We start from the raw sequence: 22,644 nt of genomic DNA, 5'->3' as shown, positions 1-22,644 counted from the left end.
TCATGTGATATACTCTGCATAGATGTTAAATAAGGAGGGTGACAATATACATCCTTGATATACTCATTTCCCAATTTTGAACCAGTCTGTTCTATGTCCAGTTCTAACTATTTCTTCTTGACCTGCATACAGGTTTCTCAGGAGGCAGATAAGGTGAGCTGATATTCCCATCTCTTTACAGAATTTTACAGTTTATTGTGATCCACACAGTCAAAGGCTCTAGTGCAATCAGTGAAGCAGAGGTAGATGTTTTTCTGGAATTCCCTTGCGTTTTCTATGATTCAGCTGATGTTGGTAATTTGATCTCTGGTTCCTCTGCCTTTTAACATTTAGCTTGACCATCTGGAAATTCTTGGTTCATGTACTGCTGAAGCCTGGCTTGAAGGATTTTGAGCATTACCTTGCTAGCATGTGAAATGAGTGCAATTGTACAGTAGTTTGAGCATTCTTTGGCATTGCCCTTCTTTGTGATTGAAATGAAAACTAACCTTTTCCAGTCCTGTGGCCACTGCTGAGTTTTCCAAATTTGCTGGCATGTTGAGTGCAGCACTTCCACAGCATCATCTTTTAGTATTTGAAATAGCTCAACTGGAATTCCATCACCTCCACTAGCTTTATTTGTAACAAGGCCCAGTTGACTTGACACTCCATGATATCTGGCTCGAGGTGAGTGACCACAGCATTGTGGTTATCTGGGTCATTAAGACCTTTTTTGTACAGTTCTTCTTGACACTTCTTGCCACCTCTTCTTAATCTCTTCTGCTTCTGTTAGGTCCTTACTGCTGCTGTCCCTTTTTGTGCCCATCTTTGCCTGAATGTTCCCTTGGTATCTGTAATTTGCTTGAAGAGATCTCTTCTTTCCCATTCTATTGATTTTCTGTTGTTCACTTAAGAAGGCTTTCTTATCTCTCCTTGCTCTTCTTTAGACTCTGCTTTCAGATGGATATATCTTTCCCTTTCTCCTTTGCCTTTCACTTCTCTTCTTTTCTCAGCTATTTGTAAGTCCTCCTCATACAACCATTTTGCCTTTGCATTTCTTTTCTTCTTGGGGATGGTTTCGGTCAGCCCCTCCTGTACAATGTACAATGTTATGAACCTCTCTGTCCATAGTTCTTCAGGTACTCTATCAGATATAATCCTTTGAATGTATTTTCACTTCCACTGTATAATCATAAATGATTTGATTTAAGTCATCCCTGAATGGCCTGGTGGTTTTCCCTACTTTATTCAATTTAAATCTGAATTTTGCGATAAGGAGTTCATGATCTGAGCCACAGTCAGCTCCAGGTCTTGTTTTTGCTGACTGTATAAAGCTTTTCCATCTTTGGCTGCAAAGAATATAATCATCTGATCTCAGTATTGACCATCTGGTGATGTCCGTTTGTAGAGTTGTCTCTTGTGTTGTGGGAAGAGCATGTTTGCTATGACCAGTGCATTCTGTTGGCAAAATTCTGTCAGCCTTTGCCTTGCTTCATTTTGTACTCCAAGGCCAAACTTACCTGTTATTTCAGGTATCTCTTGACTTCCTACTTTTGCATTCCTGTCCCCTGTGATGAAAGGGACATCTCTTTGGTGTTGGTGTTAGTTCTAGAAGGTCTTTTAGGTCTTCATGGAGCTGTTAACTTCATCTTCTTCAGCATTAGTGGTTGGGACATAGACTTGGATTACTGTGATGTTGAATGGTTTGCCTTGGAAATGAACCACGATCATTCTGTCATCTTTGATACTGCAACCGAATACTGCATTTTGGACTGTTTTGTTGACTGAGAGCTACTCCATTTCTTCTAAGGGTTTCTTGCCTACAGTAATAGATATAATGGTCTTCTAAATTAAATTTGCCCATTCCTGTCCATTTCACTGTTTCCTAAAATGTTGACATTCACTCCTGCCATCTCCTGTTGGACCAGTTCCAATTTACCTTGATTCATGGACCTAACTTGCGGCTTGTGGCTCAGCTGGTAAAGAATCCGCCAGCAATTTGGGAGACCTGGGTTGGAAAGATCCCCTGGAGAAGGGAAAGGCTACCCATTCCAGTATTCTGGCCTGGAGAATTTCATGAACTGCATAGTTCATGGGGTCGCAAAGAGTTGGACACGACTGAGTGACTTTCAGTTAACCTAATGTAACTAATGGACCTAACATTCCAGGTTCCTATGCAGTATTCTTTCTTTACAGCATTGAACTTTATGTACAAGTGGCTGTAGTTTCTGCTTTGGCTCAGCCTCTTCCTTCTTTCTGGAGCTATTTCTCTGCTCTTCTCCAGTAGCATATTAGATACCTAGTGACCAGGGGGATTCATCTTTCAGTGTCATGTCTTTTTGCCTTTTCATACTGTTCATGATAGAAACCGTGGCTTCTCTTGTGGAACTCTGGCTCCAGGCGTGAAGGCAGTAGAGGGCCCTCTACCTTCTGATAATAATACAAATCTGGCTTTCCCCCGAGGGGAAGGCACTGCTTCACCTTGTAAGGGTGGCTGTGTTTTTTCTCCTTCAGCCCTTATTCCCTGGTCTGGAGAAGAAGGGTAAATGATCTACTGTTCCTCATGGCCACTTTTCAAATGTTTTATCCCTATACTGCTGTGTTCTTTTAGCCACTGACCCCTTTATATTGAAATGATTTTTGTTCCTTGATTAGTGTCAATTTGTCCATTATTACTTTTGTCTTAATTCTTGGCCACTTCAGTATACGCATGGATGGCTCTTCTGACACTGCCCACTCAGTTCCCATAATGCTGTTTCCTACCCTACTTCAGCCACGTATGTCCAAAGTCATACTATAGCCTATGTTTCTTGAACTGTCTGTTGTATTTTTATTCCTGTTCCATCATTGGTGGATTTTGGGGGTAAAACATTCAAGATCAGATACTAGAACGTTAGAGTGCTGTTTGTTTGTCGTGACAGCGTGAACTCGTGCTGGTCTCTGATGGGTTACTGGTCCTTTCTGCGGTTCCCGCGTCACAGTCATTCAGAGATGGCACTTTGAGTGGCGCTGGTGCAGGACAGGAGGCGGCAGGGTGGTTACCTCCCAGGTATCACGCGCGTCCCTGCGTTGGCTGCCAAGTGCAGGCTCTTGGCTTTGATGCAGGAAAGAATTCAAGCGTGAGCCAAGGAGAAGGTTTATGAGTGTGGGCCATATCAGAAGGTGAGAGAGGCAGGCACCAGGGTATGGGGTTGTAAGTTTTTATAGGAGTGGGTAATTTCATAGGTTAATGAGTGGGAAGAGAATTGTAGCAGTTTTGGGGAAGGGGTGGGCATTTCCAGGAATTGAGCACTGCCTACTTTGTGACCTTTTGTGGTTAGCCTTGGAGCTGTCATGGCGCCTGTGGGTGTGTCATTTATCATTCTGGTGTGTTACAGTGAGTGTATACTGAGGGCTTGGCTTTCCTGGTGACTCAGTGGTAAAGAATCTGCCTGACAATGCAGGAGTTGTGGGTTCGATCCGTGGGTCATGAAGATCCCTCGAGAAGGAAATGGCAGCCCACTCCAGTGTTTTTGCCGGGGAAATCCCCGTGGACAGAGGCGCCTGGGCTACGGTCCATGTGCGTGCTCGGTTGTGTTCTACTCTGCAACCCCATGAACCGTAGCCTGCCAGACTCCTCTGTCTATGGAATTTTCCAGGCAGAAATACTGGAGCAGGTTACCATTTCCTACTCCAGGAGATCTTCCTGACTCAGGGATCAAACCCAGCTCTCTTGCGTCCCCTGCATTGGCAAGCAGATTCTTTACAGCTGCGCCACTAGGTCTTGTTGCATGCATGCATGCTAAGTCGCTTCAGTCGTGTCCGACTCTGTGTGACCCTGTATACAGCAGCCCACCAGGCTCCTCTGTCCACGGGATTCTCTAGGCAAGAATGCTGGAGTAGGTTGCCATTTCCTTCTCCAATCTCATGACCCTTCTGTAATCTCAATTTCATTCAGTGTTTTTGGACTAACACCTTCTATCTTTCCAGTTCAGTGTATATCCTTACTCCACTGGGATGTCCATTCTGTAGGTTCACTGCATTTTCACTACCCTATACCTTCTTAATGTTAGAATATTAAAATCATAACATTATACACAGTCTTGCTTTTTCTTGAGTTGTTTTACTTGCTTGATGAAAGTACAGTTCTGGTTAAATCCAACTTCTACCTCTGCATTTAGACTTACACAGTTGAACTTGAAAGGAGAAGACACATCCATGTGTACCTTGTAACTTTCATGGTGCTTTAAATTCATCGTTTTGGCCTGTGAAGTGGGTCCTTATTGTCTGGAGATCATATACTAGATCATTCCCTAGTTTCTTGACTTTCTCACTACTGTTTCACCCCAGTCCTGTGATCAGCCTCCCCACCACCTTGTTTCATCCTTACTAACGACCTTGCTTTCGACTTCCTAGAGAAATTTGCAGTCAGAAGAAAACTTCAACAAATTCCTATTATGTTTGTCTTTGAGCCATGCAAGGCTAGAATGACACCTTTTGTTTTGATAATAATTTTTGCCTTGTGTTCTCTTTTGCCTGTTAATCATAGGGACAATCAGCTCGTGGGGGTGGTTATTTAATTTTCTGTTAATATATGGGGGATGGACGTTAAACAGTGACACAATTAGTTAACTACAGTTAAGCAAAGTGTCCTGAAGAGTGATAGGTATATAATAATGTATATGTACCTGGGATCTTAATAGTCTGTAAGGTGCCCATGGCTATCCCCAAGGAAGCAGTATTTATTCTGATAACCTGCAAAGAGTACCCAGCAAGAGATCAGGCACAGAATGAGTGGGAAAGGCCAGGGATCTGAAAAAAAAATGTTTTTGTGATGCTCTCTGTATCAAGATTGCTGGGAGAAATATCAGTAACCTCAGCTATGCAGATGACACCACCCTTATGGCAGAAAGTGAAGAGGAACTAAAAAGCCTCTTGATGAAAGTGAAAGAGGAGAGTGAAAAAGTTGGCTTAAAGCTTAACATTCAGAAAAGTAAGATCATGGCATCTGGTCTCATCACTTCATGGGAAATAGGTGGGGAAACAGTGGAAACAGTGTCAGACTTTATTTTTGGGGGGCTCCAGAATCACTGCAGATGGTGATTGCAGCCATGAAATTAAAAGACGCTTACTCCTTGGAAGGAAAGTTCTGACCAACCTAGACAGCATATTAAAAAGCAGAGACATTACTTTGCCAACAAAGGTCCGTCTGGTCAAGGCTATGGTTTTTCCAGTGGTCATGTGTGGATGTGAGAGTTGGACTGTGAAGAAAGCTGAGCGCCGCGCTGAAAAATTGATGCTTTTGAACTGTGTTGTTGGAGAAGACTCTTGAGAGTCCCTTGGACTGCAAGGAAATCCAACCAGTCCATCCTGAAGGAGATAAGCCCTGGGTGTTCATTGGAAGGACCGATGCTGAAGCTGAAACTCCAATACTTTGGCCACCTCATGTGAAGAGTTGACTCATTGGAAAGGACCCTGATGCTGGGAGGGATTGGGGGCAGGAGGAGAAGGGGCCGACAGAGGATGAGATGGCTGGATGGCATCACCGACTCGATGGACATGGGTTTGAGTAAACTCGGGAAGTTGGTGATGGACAGGGAGGCCTGTGTGCTGCATTTCATGGGGTTGCAAAGAGACGGACATGACTGAGCGACTGAACTGAACTGAACTGAACTGTAGGCTGAAGAGACCTAGGGTGTGAGTGGCCCAAGATGAAGCTGGAGATACGAATGAGGGTTTTTTTGACAGAGGTTTTGAGTAGGGAAGAGCAATCACGTTTCAGCTTGTTTGTGTTAATGGTTTCTAGAAAGTGAGTATTGTGAATTCTCTTTCATGCTATGTAAATCATTGTACTTAGCAGTTTTATTTTGTAAGATTTTCTGTAGTATATGTTAAACCCTTTCCCATTTTTCACAAACCCCCAAACCCGCTTTCTTTTTCACCTTGTATTATGCTTTGCTGAGGTCTGTTATGATACAAACTCCCTCCAGATTTTCCTAGTAGCCTCATTTACTTGTGTTTTAAAAAAGATCTATTTATTTTTGGCTGTGATGAGTCTTCGTTGCTGTGCGAGGGCTTTCTCCTGTTGCCGTGAGCAGCAGGGCTGCTCTAGCGTGCCGGGCTTCTTTTGGCGGTGGCTCCTCTTTCTGTGGAACGTGGGCCCTAGATTGTGTGGGCTTTAGTAGTCGCACCTCTCAGGCTCCACTGCACTGACCCCATAGTTGTGTTACATGGGGTTAGTTGCTCTGCTGCATGTGGGATCCTCCCGGACCAGGGATCAAACCTGTGTCCCTTGCATTGGCCGGCGGACTCCTAACCACCAGGGAAGCCTCTTATTCACTCTGATGCTTATCACTTCACTGTCTCCTCAGCGGACAGTATACTGCTGCCTTTCCCTGATCTTAACTTTTCCACCTGTCCTCATCTTCTGTTGTCTTAGTTTCATAATTAGTATGGGACTAATAAAATGCTGCATTTTCATTGTCCAAAATTGACACCTCGGTTTTGAAATTGCATAAATTCTTTTAAGGGGGAGAGAAAAGCATCAGCAAAGCTCAAGTTGCCTTTAGCTTCTCTCTCCTCATGGTCTCTCCCTCCTTCCCACCCCACCTTGCCACCCCAACCTTATAGGATATTTTAAAAATATTTATAGAAATTATGTGAAATATTAAAAAAAAAAAAGCTTTCCCACATAAGCATGTCAAATTTGCCTTGTATAGATACTGTTCTGCCTGCTGTATGAAGAATAGGTTGGTGGGTAGGAGCAAGACCGAATACAGTCAAGAGTTGATTGTCAGTCATCCCATTGAAAAATAAATGGTAAAAAGAAAAAAAATGGTAGAGGTTGTGTTTAGAGTGGTTAACGGTGGAGAGAGTGAGTAGTGGACAAACTAGTAATCTGAGGATGTAGGGTTGATAGAAATTAGTGAGTGATGGGATGCAGTGAATAAAGGAGAAGGCACTGTTGAGGATAACCTTCAGGTTTTTGACATAAGCAGCTGAGATAGTAGTAGTACTGTTGACTGAACTAGGGAAAGCTAGAGAAGGAGCAGAGTAGGGTAGTAAAGAGATTGATTATGGTGAATTGATTGTCTTTGTGAATCTAAATGATGTCAAGTGGATGCTTGAGAGGACTGGAATAGAGTTCAGAGAAAGTCTAAGATGGAAAGACAAAATTACTAGTATAGTGATGGTAGTGGAAACTATAAGTGGAGAGTAGATCACTTTGGTGGGTGGGAAGAAGACCCAGCCCTGGGACTAATGACCGAGGGATTTGGTAGAGGAAGTTAATCTTACAAAGCAGGCCGAGAAAGAGCAGCCAGAAGTAAAATAGGGAAACCTGGAAGCCAAAGAAGGACAGTTTCAGGAGAAGAGAGAGTGGTGAGGCATAGAATGCTGCTTAGACATTAGGTTAGCTCTGTCTGTGGGATTCAGAGATGTGGGGGTCATTGATGATCTTGGGAAGAACTGTTCCTGGTTTGATAGAAGCAGATGTCAGGTGAGATTTGGCTGGAGAGGGAATGTGAGAGGGAAGAAAATAGAGGGAGAAGTTTGGGCAGCTCTGTTAACAGTTGGATGTGAAAGAGGAGAAGAGTTCCTGGGGGAGGAGATGGGAGGTGTGAGGTTGAAGGGATAGGCACAAGTAGGTTATTTATTTTTTTAATGAATGAGCGAGTGGATGAATGAACGGATGGTCTAGTTGAGTGTGAGAGGTTGATGAGTGCCAAGGAATAATCATAATGTAAGGTTCTAGAGAGATGAGAGGGGATAGATTGTAATAACATACACAGTGTTTACATATATACATTTACACAGAAAGGGATTGATTGCCTTTAGATTGGGGGGAAGAATAGCATGGGGGGTGGGAATGCTGTTCTACTAGGATAAATGCTTATTGTTGTGGATTTCATACTTGAATGTAAATTCACTGAAAAACCCTCCGAACAGTAAACCAGAGGGTTGCTACTGCTGCTAAGTCACTTTAGTCGTGTGTGACCCCATAGACGTCAGCCTACCAGGCTCCCCCGTCCCTGGGATTCTCCAGGCAAGAACACTGGAGTGGAGTGCCATTGCTTTCTCTGAAACCAGAGGGTTGAGAGTCTTTTATCTCAAAGATGCAACTCCCATTTGATCATTTTATCATTTCTACTGCCAACTACATTTGACTACCTTTACCAGGAAAATCCCACTTTTTTCCCCCTGATTGAAAACCATATATGCAGTAAATAATCTGTTTGGGAGGAGTAATCTGTACATATGACATCTTTTCCCCTGGTGTTTTGGGTACTTCATCTTTATTCCATTGCAGAGAATTTTGATTTCTACTTTGTTTTACTTTTTTCCTTGTTTTATGAATTACAACTGAATTCCACTATGGGGAGAACTTCTAATAGAATTAACTGACTAAATTTGACCTAAATAGTAATTGCTGTCCTGAGCAGAAAAAACACACATCCTTTTTTCCTTCAGAAGACTTTTCAGTAGACTTTTATGTTAGAATGGAGTTTTGAGTAGAGTTGTATGGGATACAAAATTCAAGAGTTACAAAACTCTTGTATGGTAAAAAGTCTTTGACTCCTGTGCCTCAGTCACTCTCTTTCCCAGCGCGGCTTGTGTTACTCTCTTCTTTACTATCCTTCCAGAGATTTCTGTGCACGTACAGACAAACTCATACAATTTTGTTCATTTTACACTATTGATACAATGTATCTTTTTTGTTCATTTAATGTTATGTGTTAGGAAGTGCTCCATATTAGTATATAGAAAATTTTTTAATTCTTTATGGCCACATGGTATGGGCGTACCATGATGTCCTATTTATGGTTGATGCCAGTGTTTGTGATTGATATGGACGTATTTAAGTGGTTTTGCCTGCAATACTGGTTGCTTTTTTGGGAAGCAGAAGTCACTGTAAATCTCAATACTTAAAATTTAAGGAACTTGAAAGGTTGACGTGTCATGTTGAAAGACACTGATAATTGTTATGTTTTCTTACAAGGAAAAACAGTCTATATTTGTGCTATCCACATAATTTACTTGAAGAAGCAAGAGTTTTAACGATCATTTTAACAGATCATTTTAGTGTCTTTTCTGATATTTAAGAATAATTTTATTCTAGAGTATATAACTTCACTCTGCAGAAGAGTTAACTCTCATGTTTATTTATTTAGAAAACCTTGTTTTATCCCTCTTACCTGAGGATATTGCATATCTATAAATATTTTATTTCTTGTTTTTTTTTCTCTTTTCTGTCAGCATGCTTCATTTAAGACACTGGCAGTTTGTTGATTGAACTTTTACTCCCTCTGTTGGCTTTCATTGGTGTTACATTCCTTTTGGAGTGGTGTTTGCAATGACCTTTATGCTATTTTTCTTTTAGCTCAAAAATTAATAATGATACAAATATACTTTTTTTTGGGCTGTGTGATGTGGGATCTTGGTCCCCGACTAGGGATCGAACCTGGGCCCCCTGCAGTGTGTGGAGTCGCAACTACTGGACTGCCAGGGAAGTCCCATGGGATTTTTAATTTATAAATGTTTCCAGTGGTCATGAATGTTCTGATTTTCATGAATGTGTTAGGGAAACTTCGTCAGAATGCCTGTTTTATTTATTTCCTTGGCTGTGCTGGGTCTTTGTTGCTGCGCGGGCTTTCTTTAGTTGTGGCGAGCTGGGGCTCCTCTAGGTGCAGGCTTCTTATCACTGTGGCTTCTCTTGTTGCAGAGCATGGGCTCTAGGGCCTGTGGATTCCAGAAGTTGTGGCACGGGGGCTCAGTCATTGCGGCTCCTGGGCTCTGGAGCCCAAGCTCAATAGTTGTGCTTCGGGCTTGGTTGCTCCGTGGCACGTGGGATCTTCCTGGATCAGAAATCGAACCCGTGTGTCCTGTATTGGTATGTGGATTCTTTACCAGGGAAGCTGCAGAATGCCTATTTTGTCAGCAGCTAAGAACAGGACTTAAGCGGGGAGAAAAATAACAGATATGTAAAACATTCATGTTTATATGTTTATAGTAAGCAAAAAGTAGACTTGTCATGTTAGATCAATCGAAGGATTTTTCAGTTATCTTCCGATTGCTATCTACCACATAGTGAACTATCAAGTAACTTGATGGAATGATGTAATGGAGATGTCTTATTGTACCTTTACTAACACCATGTAGCTTAATGTTTGTGTCTGTCTGTGACTTGTGGGACATTATGATAATTGCCTTCTTTAACATCAGTTGTTCAAGGTGACATACTTACTTGCCTTGCACATTGTTAGCATCCTCTTAAAAACTACCAGTTAATGAACATCGTGCTGTATAGGTCACAACTCTTGTGGTTAAAGATTATGTCCTGTTTCTCTTATGAGTAAGTGGAGTTGTAGCACACACAGTGGGGGAAAGATATTAGGTTCTAAAGTTAGCATTGGAGGTGGATAATGCATGTGTAGGGTGTTTTCTTTTAAACCCTTTAAGTCATTCTTAAAAGAGAGAGTATTAGGTTTTCTGGGTTCACAAAGTAGTTTATCCGTATTTAGTGGTTATTGTTTATGAAACAAAACATACGTTTAAACACTAGACTCATATTCGGCATGATGAGAGGTTTATGGGAACTAGGAAGAAATGATGAAACAACAGATTCAGGTTTTTCGGCTTAATGCCTGTCTAGAGCAGCTCCTATTGGGCAAAATGGCAGACAGCTTTGATCACATAATTACTTCTGTTGTTCACTTGTCAAATGTATGTAGTTGATGGGTTTTTTCCCTTTAACGAAGGTGTGCATTTGATGTCACTCCCCTGTAGCTCGATCCTTTGCTGCTTTTCTTTGAAGATTTGAACATAAAAGTAATCATTCCAGTTAACTTGTTCTAGATCACTTTTTTGAAGCATTCTTTTTCATTTATATTGGAGTTAAAAATGTGTGCTACCTATATCAGAGTTTTGAGGATCCTTTTCTCGAACACTTTAAATAAAGTTTTAAAGTTGAGAATAGTTGTTTGGTTGCTTGCTGACCTTGCAAATTGAGTAACAGAAGATTAATATTGTGCCATTTTTAGTAGCCATGTATGCTAGTATTTGGTTGCATTAAGTCCTTTGAATTTGACTTGTTCGAGCAATTAATAGATACATATATTTTAAAGGCCCATGTGATGACTACTTTTAGTATCCACTTAGAAAGGTAGGATGTCGTGTTGATTCAGTGATCTGCTATTTCTGTTTATTGATTTTTGTGTGTTTTTGTACAGGTTGGTTTCCTGTTACATCTTTGACATAGTTTCCTAGACTGCTCCATGAATTAACTCGAAAATCTGAAATGAAGATGGAGGAGGCAGTGGGAAAAGTTGAAGAACTCATTGAGTCTGAAGTGCCACCAAAAACATCTGAACAAGAGACAGCTAAGGAGGAAGATGGATCTGTGGAACTGGAATCTCAAGTTCCAAAAGATGGTGTGGTGGATTCTACAGTTCTTTCTTCAATGCCCTGCTTGTTGATGGAACTGAGAAGGGACTCTTCTGAGTCTCAGTTAGCATCCACAGAGAGTGACAAGCCGACAGCTGGCCGAGTTTATGAGAGTGACTCCTCTAACCACTGCATGCTTTCCCCTTCCTCTAGCGGTCACCTGGCCGATTCAGATACATTGTCTTCTGCAGAGGAGAATGAACCCTCCCAGGCAGAAACAGCAGTAGGAGACCCATCTGGAGTGTCTGGTGCCACAGTTGGGCGTAAGTCTCGCCGGTCACGATCTGAAAGTGAAACATCCACCATGGCTGCCAAGAAAAACCGGCAATCCAGTGATAAACAGAATGGCCGAGTTGCCAAGGTTAAAGGTCATCGGAGCCAAAAGCACAAGGAGAGAATCAGGCTACTGAGGCAGAAGCGGGAGGCTGCTGCACGGAAGAAATATAACCTGTTGCAGGACAGTAGTACCAGTGATAGTGACCTGACTTGTGACTCAAGCACGAGCTCATCAGATGATGATGAAGAGGTTTCAGGGAGCAGCAAGACAATCACTGCAGAGATACCAGGTAGAGGATGTTTTTTAAACTGACTGTAGAGCACCTGATGGCATTTCTCAGCTCTCGGGCTCAGTTAGATGAGTGACACTTGAAAAAAACCCAGGAGACCTGCAGCTCTATGTAAATTTGAAGACTGCAGTGTATTAACAAGACATGCCAATTTAAAAATCTGTTTTGAGGTTTCTAGTGCACTTTAGCACATCAACCCCCCCAAAAAGAAAATTATATGATAGGGACAAGATTATTTTTAAAGAATGGACTTTCTCACAAGTCTTTTTCTCTGTAACCCATTACCTGAACTCCCATCATTGCCTTTCTAGCACTGCTTAGATCCAATTCTCACTGTTCAGTGTTATTACCAAGTACATGTCCCTCAGGAATAGGCACCGTGCTTTGGTATATAGCCACTGCACTCAAGCTGATGGTGTCTGAAATAACACGTTCTATTTTTGTTAAAGGTTTCTAATAACTGTTCCTGCTGAAACAGTAGTTTTATGTATTCCCCTTCTCCCTCATTCAGTGCATGGTTAGCTCGTTGTCACTTGCATTTGAAAAGAATGTGTTTTCAAAATTTCCCCCTTAACATCCCCAAGTTTAAAAAGTCCAGTAGAAATCCACTGTTCCAGCTCTCATCGATATGAGTCTTTTAATTTATTACATGTTTGACATAATCTGCTTTCTCTATATTACTTCGTCTGATACTTTGTACTATGAAGGCAGTCTTGAGATTTCCTTGTGGAAGAAAAATGAGATATGAACAGTCTTTAATTGGGTGAATTCTCATTGTTGAAGAGACTTTTGATGAGGAACATTCTGTAAAGTAGTCAGCATTTAATAGATCATGACAGTGTTATTTGTTGCTATGGTAAAGAGGGGGAAGTTTCGGTTTTCAAAGTTTTATGGGTGACTTTTTTTCTCCTAGTTTTTTGAAAGGTTTCTGATTCTATGCATCAGCATATTGCTGATATATGAAGAATGTTTCAAGAAAAATCATATTGGTTAATTAAACCTATAACTAACCAAACTTACAGAAACTCAGTAACAAGAATGATTTTATAGATGTTCAACTTTACAATAAAAGTATCATTCATATAGTATATTAAATGTTTTCCTAACAATTGTTGGACATGCTTACTGTTTTAATATCTATTGAATTCCTTTGGTAGTTTCCTGTGTTATAATTACTGGGAGAGAGGGTTTAATGAAGCCCATCAGTTGACTGCATGAGAGAAGCAGACATTGGGGTTGTTTTAAGGCAGGTATATTTAAGTTTTATATTTAGTGTTTTAAGGAAAACCTATTAACAACCATACAGTTGTTTATGCATTCTTAGGTCCTGTACTAATCTCCTACTCATGATCATAATGGATCTCTTGATACAGTGCTTAATTCCACTCACTAAACAGATTTTTATGTAACTGCCCAATGCTTCTTTGTCTTTTTATGGAAACGGAGAAGGTGGGTGAACAAAAATTCTCTTTGAAGATAGGCCCCATTGTAGAGGCGGCGTGAGAAATACCTTCAGGGCCGTTCTCCCTGTTTGGCTTACATAGGTTAGGTGTGCTTTGTTCATGTTTTCCAAACCCCTCTGCTAATGACTACCTTGACCAGTAACTAAAACTTCTGAAAGGTCAGTCATCTATTTCTTGTCTATTCTGAATCATACACCAACCAAAACACTAAAGTAAATTATCTGAATCTATAATTTAGTTTCTGTTTTGAAAATCCGCAGAGTTTTCAAAATATGTAGAGTAATCATGGAGAACCAAATAGTAGGTAAGATGCAGGGCCGCTATATATGACTATCTGGGCTGTACGCTGCAGTTTCTGAAGATGCTGTACGTATAAGCAGCTATGAATGGTCTTTCCTAGAATTATGCAAAGCAACAAAGATAGAACAGCTTAAGTTTAAATATTAGGAAGTTCATTTCAACTATCCACATTGTTATCCCTGAAAAATTTTGACATTGGCCTTTTCTGTTGTCATAATTATGTGTACCTCATTTTCTTGAGTCACATTATAACTTTGGGGTAGGAGGGATACACTAAAGCAGTTGTTGAAAAGTTACATGTAAAGATAGGATAAATTGTGAACTGACTTGAAAGTAGAGTGCAACACTGCGGACATTCAGGTGAACTTAAACTGGATATGTCTAACAACGAAACTCTTGGGATTTGGAATTTGAATGCAGCAATTTATACAGAATGGAAACCAAGAGGGAGAATAAAAACTGATACTCTTGCTTTATGCTTTCATTAAGTTGCAAATAATTTTAGTAGTTCAGAAGTGCTTTATAAACTTTTATTTGGCAGCAGTTTAAACACTGAAGGAATTATGCTAAATGTTGACTTACGCCAAACAATTTAGCAATTAATGCATTTTCTTTTAAAGAGTAAAAATAATGTTGCAGACTTGCATAGTGCCTGGTGATGCATAATAATTGAGTTTGATATTTGGACCACATATGTTTACGGAGTGGTTTTGTAGTCTTAGCATTTAGCTGATAGGCAACTTAGTATACACACTAGGTCATTCTCTCCTTGAAGTTTTTGAAACTATTGATATATTTCTCTTTTAAGAATCTGGAAGTATCATATCAAGATAATTCTGGCAGTTCTTTCATTTGGGGGACTTGGAGATGAGCAAAAATAGAGTATTTTGTAGTGGATATTAATGTGAAAATAGTGTGGTGGTTTTGAGTATTCAAGGTTTTTATTGAGTATCCCATTTATAGGTGATCTTTTTATATTATTAATCATTCTTTGCAGTTTTATTATTGGAGCATTATTTCTTCACGGGTTGTGAGAGATGTCAGTTTTTCTGTAAAATCACTTTGAAACTAGATATATAAAGTCTGCTCTTGCAGGGAATTTTTGTTTTGTTTTGGCTGTGCCACATGGCTTATGGGATCTTAGTTCCTTGATCAGAGATTGAACGAAAGCCCTTGGCATTGAAAGCATGGAGTCTTAACCACTGGATGGCCATGGAACTCCCCCAGGGACTTTTTATTTTAATGAATGTGAATAATGGACATCAGACTTCAATTCAAAAATTCTCTGAACAGAGCAGCTTATGTGCATCATTGAGGGTGGGCTGCAGAGAAGAGTTTTTCCAGTGACATGTTTTTCATAAATAGTATATAATAAACCTCACGGTAGCTTCATCTTGTGTATGTGTGCTCAGTTGGTCCCTTGTGTCTGACTCTTTGCGACCTCATGGACTGTAGCCCACCAGACTCTTCTGTCCATGGAGTTTTCCAGGCAACAATACTGGAGTGGGTTGGCATTTCCTACTCCAGGGGATCTTCCCAACCCGGGGAAGGAACCCATGTCTTCTGTGTCTCCTACATTGTCAGGCAGACTTCATACCACTGCACCACCTCAGAAGCCTGTAGCTTCATCTTACCTTGGCTATAATGACCTACTTTTGTGTCGTTTAGTAGTGCACCATGTAAGTGACCACTCAGACTGAGGTTGAAAAGTAGTGTCCATCTTGGTAGGCAAGGGTCAGTTGGTTTGCATTTAGAAAACCTGATTGGTCTGTTTTGGAGAGTGTCAGGCTGCAGAGGCCACCGGAGAGCATCCGGGCCCTTAATCCTCGGTGGTCGGGCTGGGGCAGCTCGGCCTCCTGCGCTAGGGCCTCAGCGCTCACAGCTCACCGCACTTACTATGCAGTGGTTCCTCGCGATTAGCTATCGATTTACGTTTTCCCTTCGTAGAGGCTTACTGTGCCTCATCATTTAACTCTTAGAAATGAAAGTAAGTAGTAAATCCTTCATAGAAAAATTTAAAATAGAAAAATGGGAAGTCTAAGATTAAAATCCTAGTTCTGTTAACATTTCAGAATATTACCTTCCATAATATATAACAGAATTGATCATACTATGTATACTTTTCTTTCCCTCTAACATTGCATTTTGAGCATTTAACCAAAACACAATAGTCCCCCTAAAGCCATGTGTGGATTTTGAATAATTTAACTAACTATAAAATAACTTCCCTAATGTTGACCCTTTGGGCTGTTTTTAGCTTTTGCTATTATGAAGAAGGGTATAAACACTTTTAAGTCTCTCAACACATACTGCCAAACTACTCTTTAAGACTTTATTGAGTTTATTTCAGCCATGAGCTTAAGTGTTGGTTGCACTATATTCTCTCTTTTGAGTGTTTATGAAAATGTTGCTGGTTTGATGGAAGAATTGTATCTTGGCATTAATTTGTATTTCTTTGCCTCACTAATGAAGCTGAACAATCATACTGACCATCTGTATTCTTTTGGTAAACAATCTATTCATGTTCTTTGCACATTTTCCTCTTGCTCCACTTTTGTTTAAAATTGATTTGTGAGGGTTTTTAACCTACTGAGGGTTGAATTACTTGAAAAATTTTATTATTAATTTAAGCTGTAGGAACTCGCAGTGGAAGATGAGACCCCAAACCCAGGTTGGGAATCCTGTAACCTTTTTCCTATATTGAATATGAGATGACTGAAAGCCGCATGTCCACAATTTAAAATCTGATTGTATTTTGGCAGCTGTTTAGGAGACTCATTAAATACACTGATAACAAAATACCAAGACTGTGTAATCAGGTGAAAACTGCCCGAGAGCAGTGATAGTAAATGCAAACAAAGAACGTAGTATCTGGCAGTTTTCATTCTGGCTGTATGTTAAAATTACTTGGGTGGAAAGCACTTAAAACTTAACGATGCCCGCGCTCCATTCCAGTTTTGTTAAATCAGAATCTCTGGATCTGACCCAGGCATCAGCATTTTCGCTTCAGCATTTTGGAAACATAATTGACATATAACATTGTGTAAATTTAAGGTATAAAAGGTATTGATTTAATAAATGTCAGTTCAGTTCAGTCTCTCAGTTGTGTCTGACTCTTTGTGACCCCATGGACTGCAGCACGCCAGGCTTCCTTGTCCATCACCAACTCCCCAAGCTTGCTCAGACTCACATCCATTGAGTCGGTGATGCCATCCAACCATATCATTCTCTGTCGTCCCCTTCTCATAAATGTATATATTGTGAAATTTATTAGCACAGGGTTAGCTAACACACCTCTTACTTTGCATACTTATGATTTATGTATTAGGAAGTTGTCTTCCTTTCAAATATATGATGCAGTATTGTTAACTGTAGTCACTGTGGTGTATTAAATCCCCAGAACTTGTTCTTCTTATACAACTGGGAGTTCGTCCCCTTGATCACCTTCACTCATTCTTGCTGCACTCTGTACTCTCTACCAAACTACTCTGTGCTTTTATAGTTTGGTTTTCTTAAGATTCCACATGCAAGTGAGATCATACAATATTTGTCTTTCTCTGACTTATTTCACTTAGCATAAAGGTACCAGCATTTTTAAGCTCCCTGGTGATGACATTGGGCAACCAGGCTGAGAACTACTCAGTTAAGCAGTGATGTGTGAAGTCTCCCATAGCTGAAAGTCATTGTAGTCTGCTTCAGTTAAGTTCTGAACAGTAGAGTCTCGTTTTTTAAAATGTTGTTAATTATAAAAACCACAATACAGTCTTTATTAATTAACATAAGCAATTATGAATTTTTCTCCATTTAAGTGATTATATTAAAAGCATGCATTGTTTAAATGTGATTTCCTCAATACTGCAGTGTCCAGATAATGTTACCTTAAATTTAGAAGCTTTGAAATGTTACTGGTGGGTATTCTTTGACAATCTCTAGTGTTAAAGCACCAAGGTATTATTTTTGGCCTCTTCCTCCTAATTTATTTCCTTAAGTGAGTGCCCTTAAAACCTGCATGTTTGCAAAAGCATAAACTTTGCCTTTGATATGTCTTTCTCAAGGTAGGATATATTTTAGTGTTAAAGGGACATATGCGTGTTTAAGATGGAGAATATGGTCCCTGGTTGGTTTTCTTTTTTTAGATGTATTTTTCAGAGCAATTGTAGGTTCACAGCAAAAGAAAACGGAAGGCACAGAGATTTCCCATTTATTCCTCTTCTCACATGTGTACAGCCCCCTCCACTACCAACACCTGCACAGAACAGAACGTTTGTACCTAGATTGACACGTCATCACTCAGAGTCCATAGTTTATACATTAGGGTTCATACTTGGTGTTGTACATCCTGTTTGTTTTGACACGTGTAATTGCGTCTTCTTTTTAGACTTTAAAATGTCTGCTTTTAGTGTTTTTTGCTGGTAGTCATCTTTATAAGGCTGCACTTATCTCACTGTCTTTAGCACAAGTGTTCTCACACCACTTTGTTGAATTCAGCTTTTAAATACTGAAAAATAAGCAGCACCAGAATCTGAAATATCTAAGTAGTCGTATAAACTCCTGTCCTATACACTCAAGTTTACCCAGCACTTATAATGGGGATAAACTGTTTAAAGAAAGTTTAATATACTTTGAACTCCTTTTAGTGTCTCCATAAGCTAAATATGTTATACTTTGGGGAAAGGTATGTCCTTCTTGAAGAAGTTTACTTTTATAAATAATGTTTTTTTGTTTTGTTTTGTTTTTTTTTTAATGTGTAGAGAGGGGAAGGAATGGAGTAATCAGGGGTGGAGGAATAAAATGAAGTTAGAGGGAAAGTTGGTAACAATAAACTTCATGAAGTTTTTATTTGCTGGGTAGAATTAGGCTCAAAATTTGTCCCGTAGCCTTTTAGGCATTGAAAAGAGGTGAGGTGGCATGATGTAAGCTGTTCTCTTTATGTAGGAGAAACACTGCACTTCTTGAGATTGAGACCTGGGAAGCTTCTTTTGCCTATTCATACAAAGCCATTATGAGATAAAGTGAACTATGTTTTCAGAAATACTTTGGGATAAATGCAATAGAGCAGTTCATGGGGGCAGTTTTTTATAAAGACTTGGTATAGGTAGATGGTATAAGGCCAAGATTGATTCATGCCATCATTCATTCATTCACCAAATTTTGGACACCTGCTATGCAGCATTGGGATTGCAACAGTGAATGAAACATGTCTGCCCTCATGAAACACACTTTTTTTTTGAGGAGACAGATAAATGAATTCATCATATGCTCTCAAGTAGGACTATACATTATGAATAATAATAAAGCAAGATATAAGAGTTCAGATAAAAATGAACTAGAGATGGAGTAGAATAGCTATTTTAGGTAGCATAGGCAAGAGTGATCTGAGGAGGTAACATTTTTAATAGTTACCTGAAGAAAAGAAGAGATCAGTATAATTAGTTTTATTAGAAACCCAAAGTATTTGGGACCCAAACCAAAACTAATTGACCTAGTTCAAGGATAAAACACTGTACATAGAAGAGCATATCCTAAAACTGGAATCCTCTGAAGCCACTGTTCTACTTGATATTAATAGGTGTACACTGTTCACACATTTGGAAAATGCTGGATCATGTGGAAACAGATTTGTCTACTGCAGGACAACTCAGAGCCATTACTGTGCTCTCCAGAAGAGGATATGGTTTGTGCATCCAAAGCTTAACCACAAAGCTTTTTTTTTTTTGAGATACATGTTTTAGTACCTTGCACAAACCGGGGTTTATAAAAAATACTACACAGCAGTATACATGGATTTTGCATATCCTTTATGTGGCTTTTCCATAAGGAAAACAGTTTTTTTAACTTAAAGAGTATTTGATGAAAATCAGTTAACTGAGAATTATTTATACTGACTTATTATGGGTCAGCTGTTAAAACAGCTTTTAGAATTTTAAAGTCATTGTGTGAAAATATTCAGGGATACAGTGATTTTCAGTCAGGGTGGTACACTAGAATCACCCACGGAGCTTAAAACAAACCTAATGCCTGGGAGCCGCCTGTGTTTTGGTATTTGTTATACCATTCCAGGTCTTTATGTTTAGCAAGTTTGAAAGCTACTGATACTTCTCAAACTTGAGTAGTTAGTTGTATAGTACAAAATACAAAGTCCTAGGCAGATTCGGTGAAGCTGTGAAAAAGGGTACTACTGCTGCTGCTGTCACTTCAGTCATGTCCGACTCTGCAACCCCATCCCTGGGATTTTCCAGGCAAGAACACTGGAGTGGATTGCCATTTCCTTCTCCAGTGCGTAAAAGTGAAAGTGAAGTCGCTCAGTCATGTCCGACTCCTTGCAACCCCATGGACTGCAGCCTACCATGCTCCTCCGTCCATGGGATTTTCCAGGCAAGAGTACTGGAGTGGGGTGCCATTGCCTTCTCCGATGAAAAAGGGTAGTGTCATGTTATTTTTCTCAGAATTACTTTTGTTTGATTAATTAATTTAAGTGCTCCTTATCATTGCTGAATCTATTTGCCTGTTCTTGGTAATGCTTAAGTCATTTTCCTGAATAAACATGTCTTAATAAAAGTACAATTTTCTGATTTAATGACGTTTTATCAGATGGCCTCACTGCCTTTAAAGCTGGCTTCAGTCATACTGGTGGATCTGAAGGAGCGCCCAGCGAAGTTTTAGGATCACTTGGCAGGGGTGCTGTGTGTGTTAGAAACGTTATAGGCAGTGTCCTAGAAGAGGCCATAAGCTTTTATTCCAAGATGCAGAGGCAGACAGAGAAGTTCCAAATGTGGATGAAAAAACTAACTCACCTTGACACTGGTGAAGAGAACAAGCAGCTACTGGAACCCAGGGAACTTAAAATGCAACTAGTTGGCCAAGGCATTTCCCCTGCCACCCAGTCAGGTTGCAGTTGCTTGATTCCTAAGAACTGCTGCAACAGCCCTTTGTGACTTGTCAGAATGTTGACAGCACATTCGAATTCTCAGACATTCCAGTTTTCCAGTTAACTTTGTTGAAAATGGGAATATTAAAGAACAACCTTTGAATACATCACAAAATTAATTGTGTTAACTATCTTTTCTGAATTGTGTAGGAAAGAATATGTTTTTGCCCATTTTAAGTTTCTTTTGGTAATGTTTTAAAAATTATAATAGTAAACAAGTTGATTTTTAAAAATTTAGTTACTCAAAACAAAGTTTCATGAATTCTAGTTAGAGTTTTCTTACATGTGCTTGGAACATAGAACGGTATTTATGTGATGATAGGAGTGATCCTTATCTTTATGCTTTTTTCATGCCAAAAACATAAATATCAGTAAGATATAAAATAGGGAGTTTTAGTGAATCCAGATAGGTAAGTGGTTACTCAGAGTCTCTTAGCATTAATCTCTACAATAGTGTTGACTTGCTTATGATTCCTGTAAGACGAATGGTGTAATTTCATTCTGGTGGTCATGAGTGAATATTGCGTGAGCATTTTTATGTCATTCTTTCATATGTCATTTAATGAACTGATTTTGTTGCTAGTCTTTAATGGCTTGTATGAAATAGCCTTTGTGTACAGGAAGAATGAATTACTTTTTGAGCAAATTAATACTCTACCTGTTATGTGAGATACTGTAGGGAATGCAGATTAGACAGGAGTTTGAATTTATGTGTGAGAAAAGCAGTATTTTTCCATTGTTAAATAGATGGGTTTTTATTTTAAACTTTAACTCTCTAGGCCAGTAACCTGGCAGAATCCAGTGAAATTGGTACTCTGATGTAAGGGTAACCTCTAGAGGATACAGATGAAATGGTCACTCTATTAAGGGTGTGTATTGAATGGGCTTTTAAATTCCTAGTGACTAAATGTATTGGCTAATGTACTACCAATTTAATTTTGTTTTCAGTCCCTGGACTGAAAATAAATGGTATGTTAAAGAGTCCATGGCGTGTGTAAAAGGGAAGAAAATAGCACAGCATTGTTAGCTTTGCAACATGATAGATTTTCAGTGTGTGGCCTAGGACTGAGAAATAATGGTATTTTGTCTTTTCTGGGTTGGTAGGAATATTGTGAGAAAAAGCTAAATTAGGAAGAAAATTTTCAGTAGGTGTACATAACTTTCTAACATTACCTGTGCTTTTTTTTTTTTAAATTGTGCTTCCTACTGGGTTTACTTATAATAAAAATATGGTAGTTTTTCCCTTCAAATGTTAACTTCTCAATATGAGTAAGGTTATTTTAATATTTAATATAATTGCAGCTTTGAAAAAGATCTGATTGTGTGTTTGCAAGAGGAAAGATAGGTGATATAATTGGAGTTTCATATATAGTTGCACATTAGAACGACAAGAGTTTGAACTGCACAGGTCTTTTTTTTTTTTTTTTTTTAAATACTCCCCTGGAGCCTCCACAGGGTGTGGTGCCCAACCTCTGTCTCCATCACCCCAAGGCCTTCCCCACCCTGTACCAGTCATTGGATTTAGAGAAGTAAAGTGAAGTCGCTCAGTCATGTCCGACTCTTTGTGACCCTGTGGACTATAGCCCACCAGGCTCCTCTGTCCATGGGATTCTCCAGGCAAGAATACTGGAGTGGGTTGCCATTTCCTTCTCCAGGTGCACAGGTCTTATATGCAGATTTTTTGCACTAAATATGAGCTGTGGTTCTGCACAATCTGGGCTTAATAGTATTCATGGATGTGGGACCACAGACTTGTTTTTAAGCTTTGTGTGGATTCTCTTCAACAGTGCAGCGGGTGAGAGCCCAGCTTTAGGGTCTGCTGTATAAACAATAAAGACCTTTGTTTTATTTTAGTAATTTACCAGTAACTACTCAGAAAAATTGTCATCACTTTTTCTATTTAGTTCTATATTCAGATATCTACACCTTGTAAATTAACTGTAATAGATTGAATCAATTTATTTTGCTTTTTTGAAGAGAAAAATGA

General features: G+C 39.6%; 1 protein-coding gene and 1 long non-coding RNA gene across 5 annotated transcripts in view; one reads left to right on the top strand and one right to left on the bottom strand.

Annotated features, from left to right (window-relative positions):
* Positions 1-22,644, top strand: part of ARK2N (arkadia (RNF111) N-terminal like PKA signaling regulator 2N) — an 86,432-nt gene that overhangs the window by 28,467 nt on the left and 35,321 nt on the right. For all 4 annotated transcript variants that reach the window (XM_070452629.1, XM_020870964.2, XM_020870966.2 and 1 more), the window contains exon 2: positions 11,187-11,966. In XM_070452629.1, the coding sequence (XP_070308730.1) occupies positions 11,255-11,966 (712 nt within the window). In that variant the 5' untranslated portion in view covers positions 11,187-11,254. The remainder of the gene's footprint in view (positions 1-11,186; positions 11,967-22,644) is intronic.
* LOC110123213 (uncharacterized) lies at positions 18,543-20,665 on the bottom strand. Its single transcript, XR_002309459.2, has 2 exons — positions 20,524-20,665; positions 18,543-18,712 (listed from the first exon to the last, which is right to left on the bottom strand). It is a non-coding gene; the product is annotated as an uncharacterized lncRNA (long non-coding RNA).

The sequence above is a fragment of the Odocoileus virginianus genome, chromosome 22, assembly GCF_023699985.2.
Source record: "Odocoileus virginianus isolate 20LAN1187 ecotype Illinois chromosome 22, Ovbor_1.2, whole genome shotgun sequence".
In the NCBI taxonomy this organism is placed as follows: domain Eukaryota; kingdom Metazoa; phylum Chordata; class Mammalia; order Artiodactyla; family Cervidae; genus Odocoileus; species Odocoileus virginianus.
The sequence above is the reverse complement of the archived record's forward strand: the minus strand, read 5'-3'. Positions and strand labels throughout refer to the sequence as shown.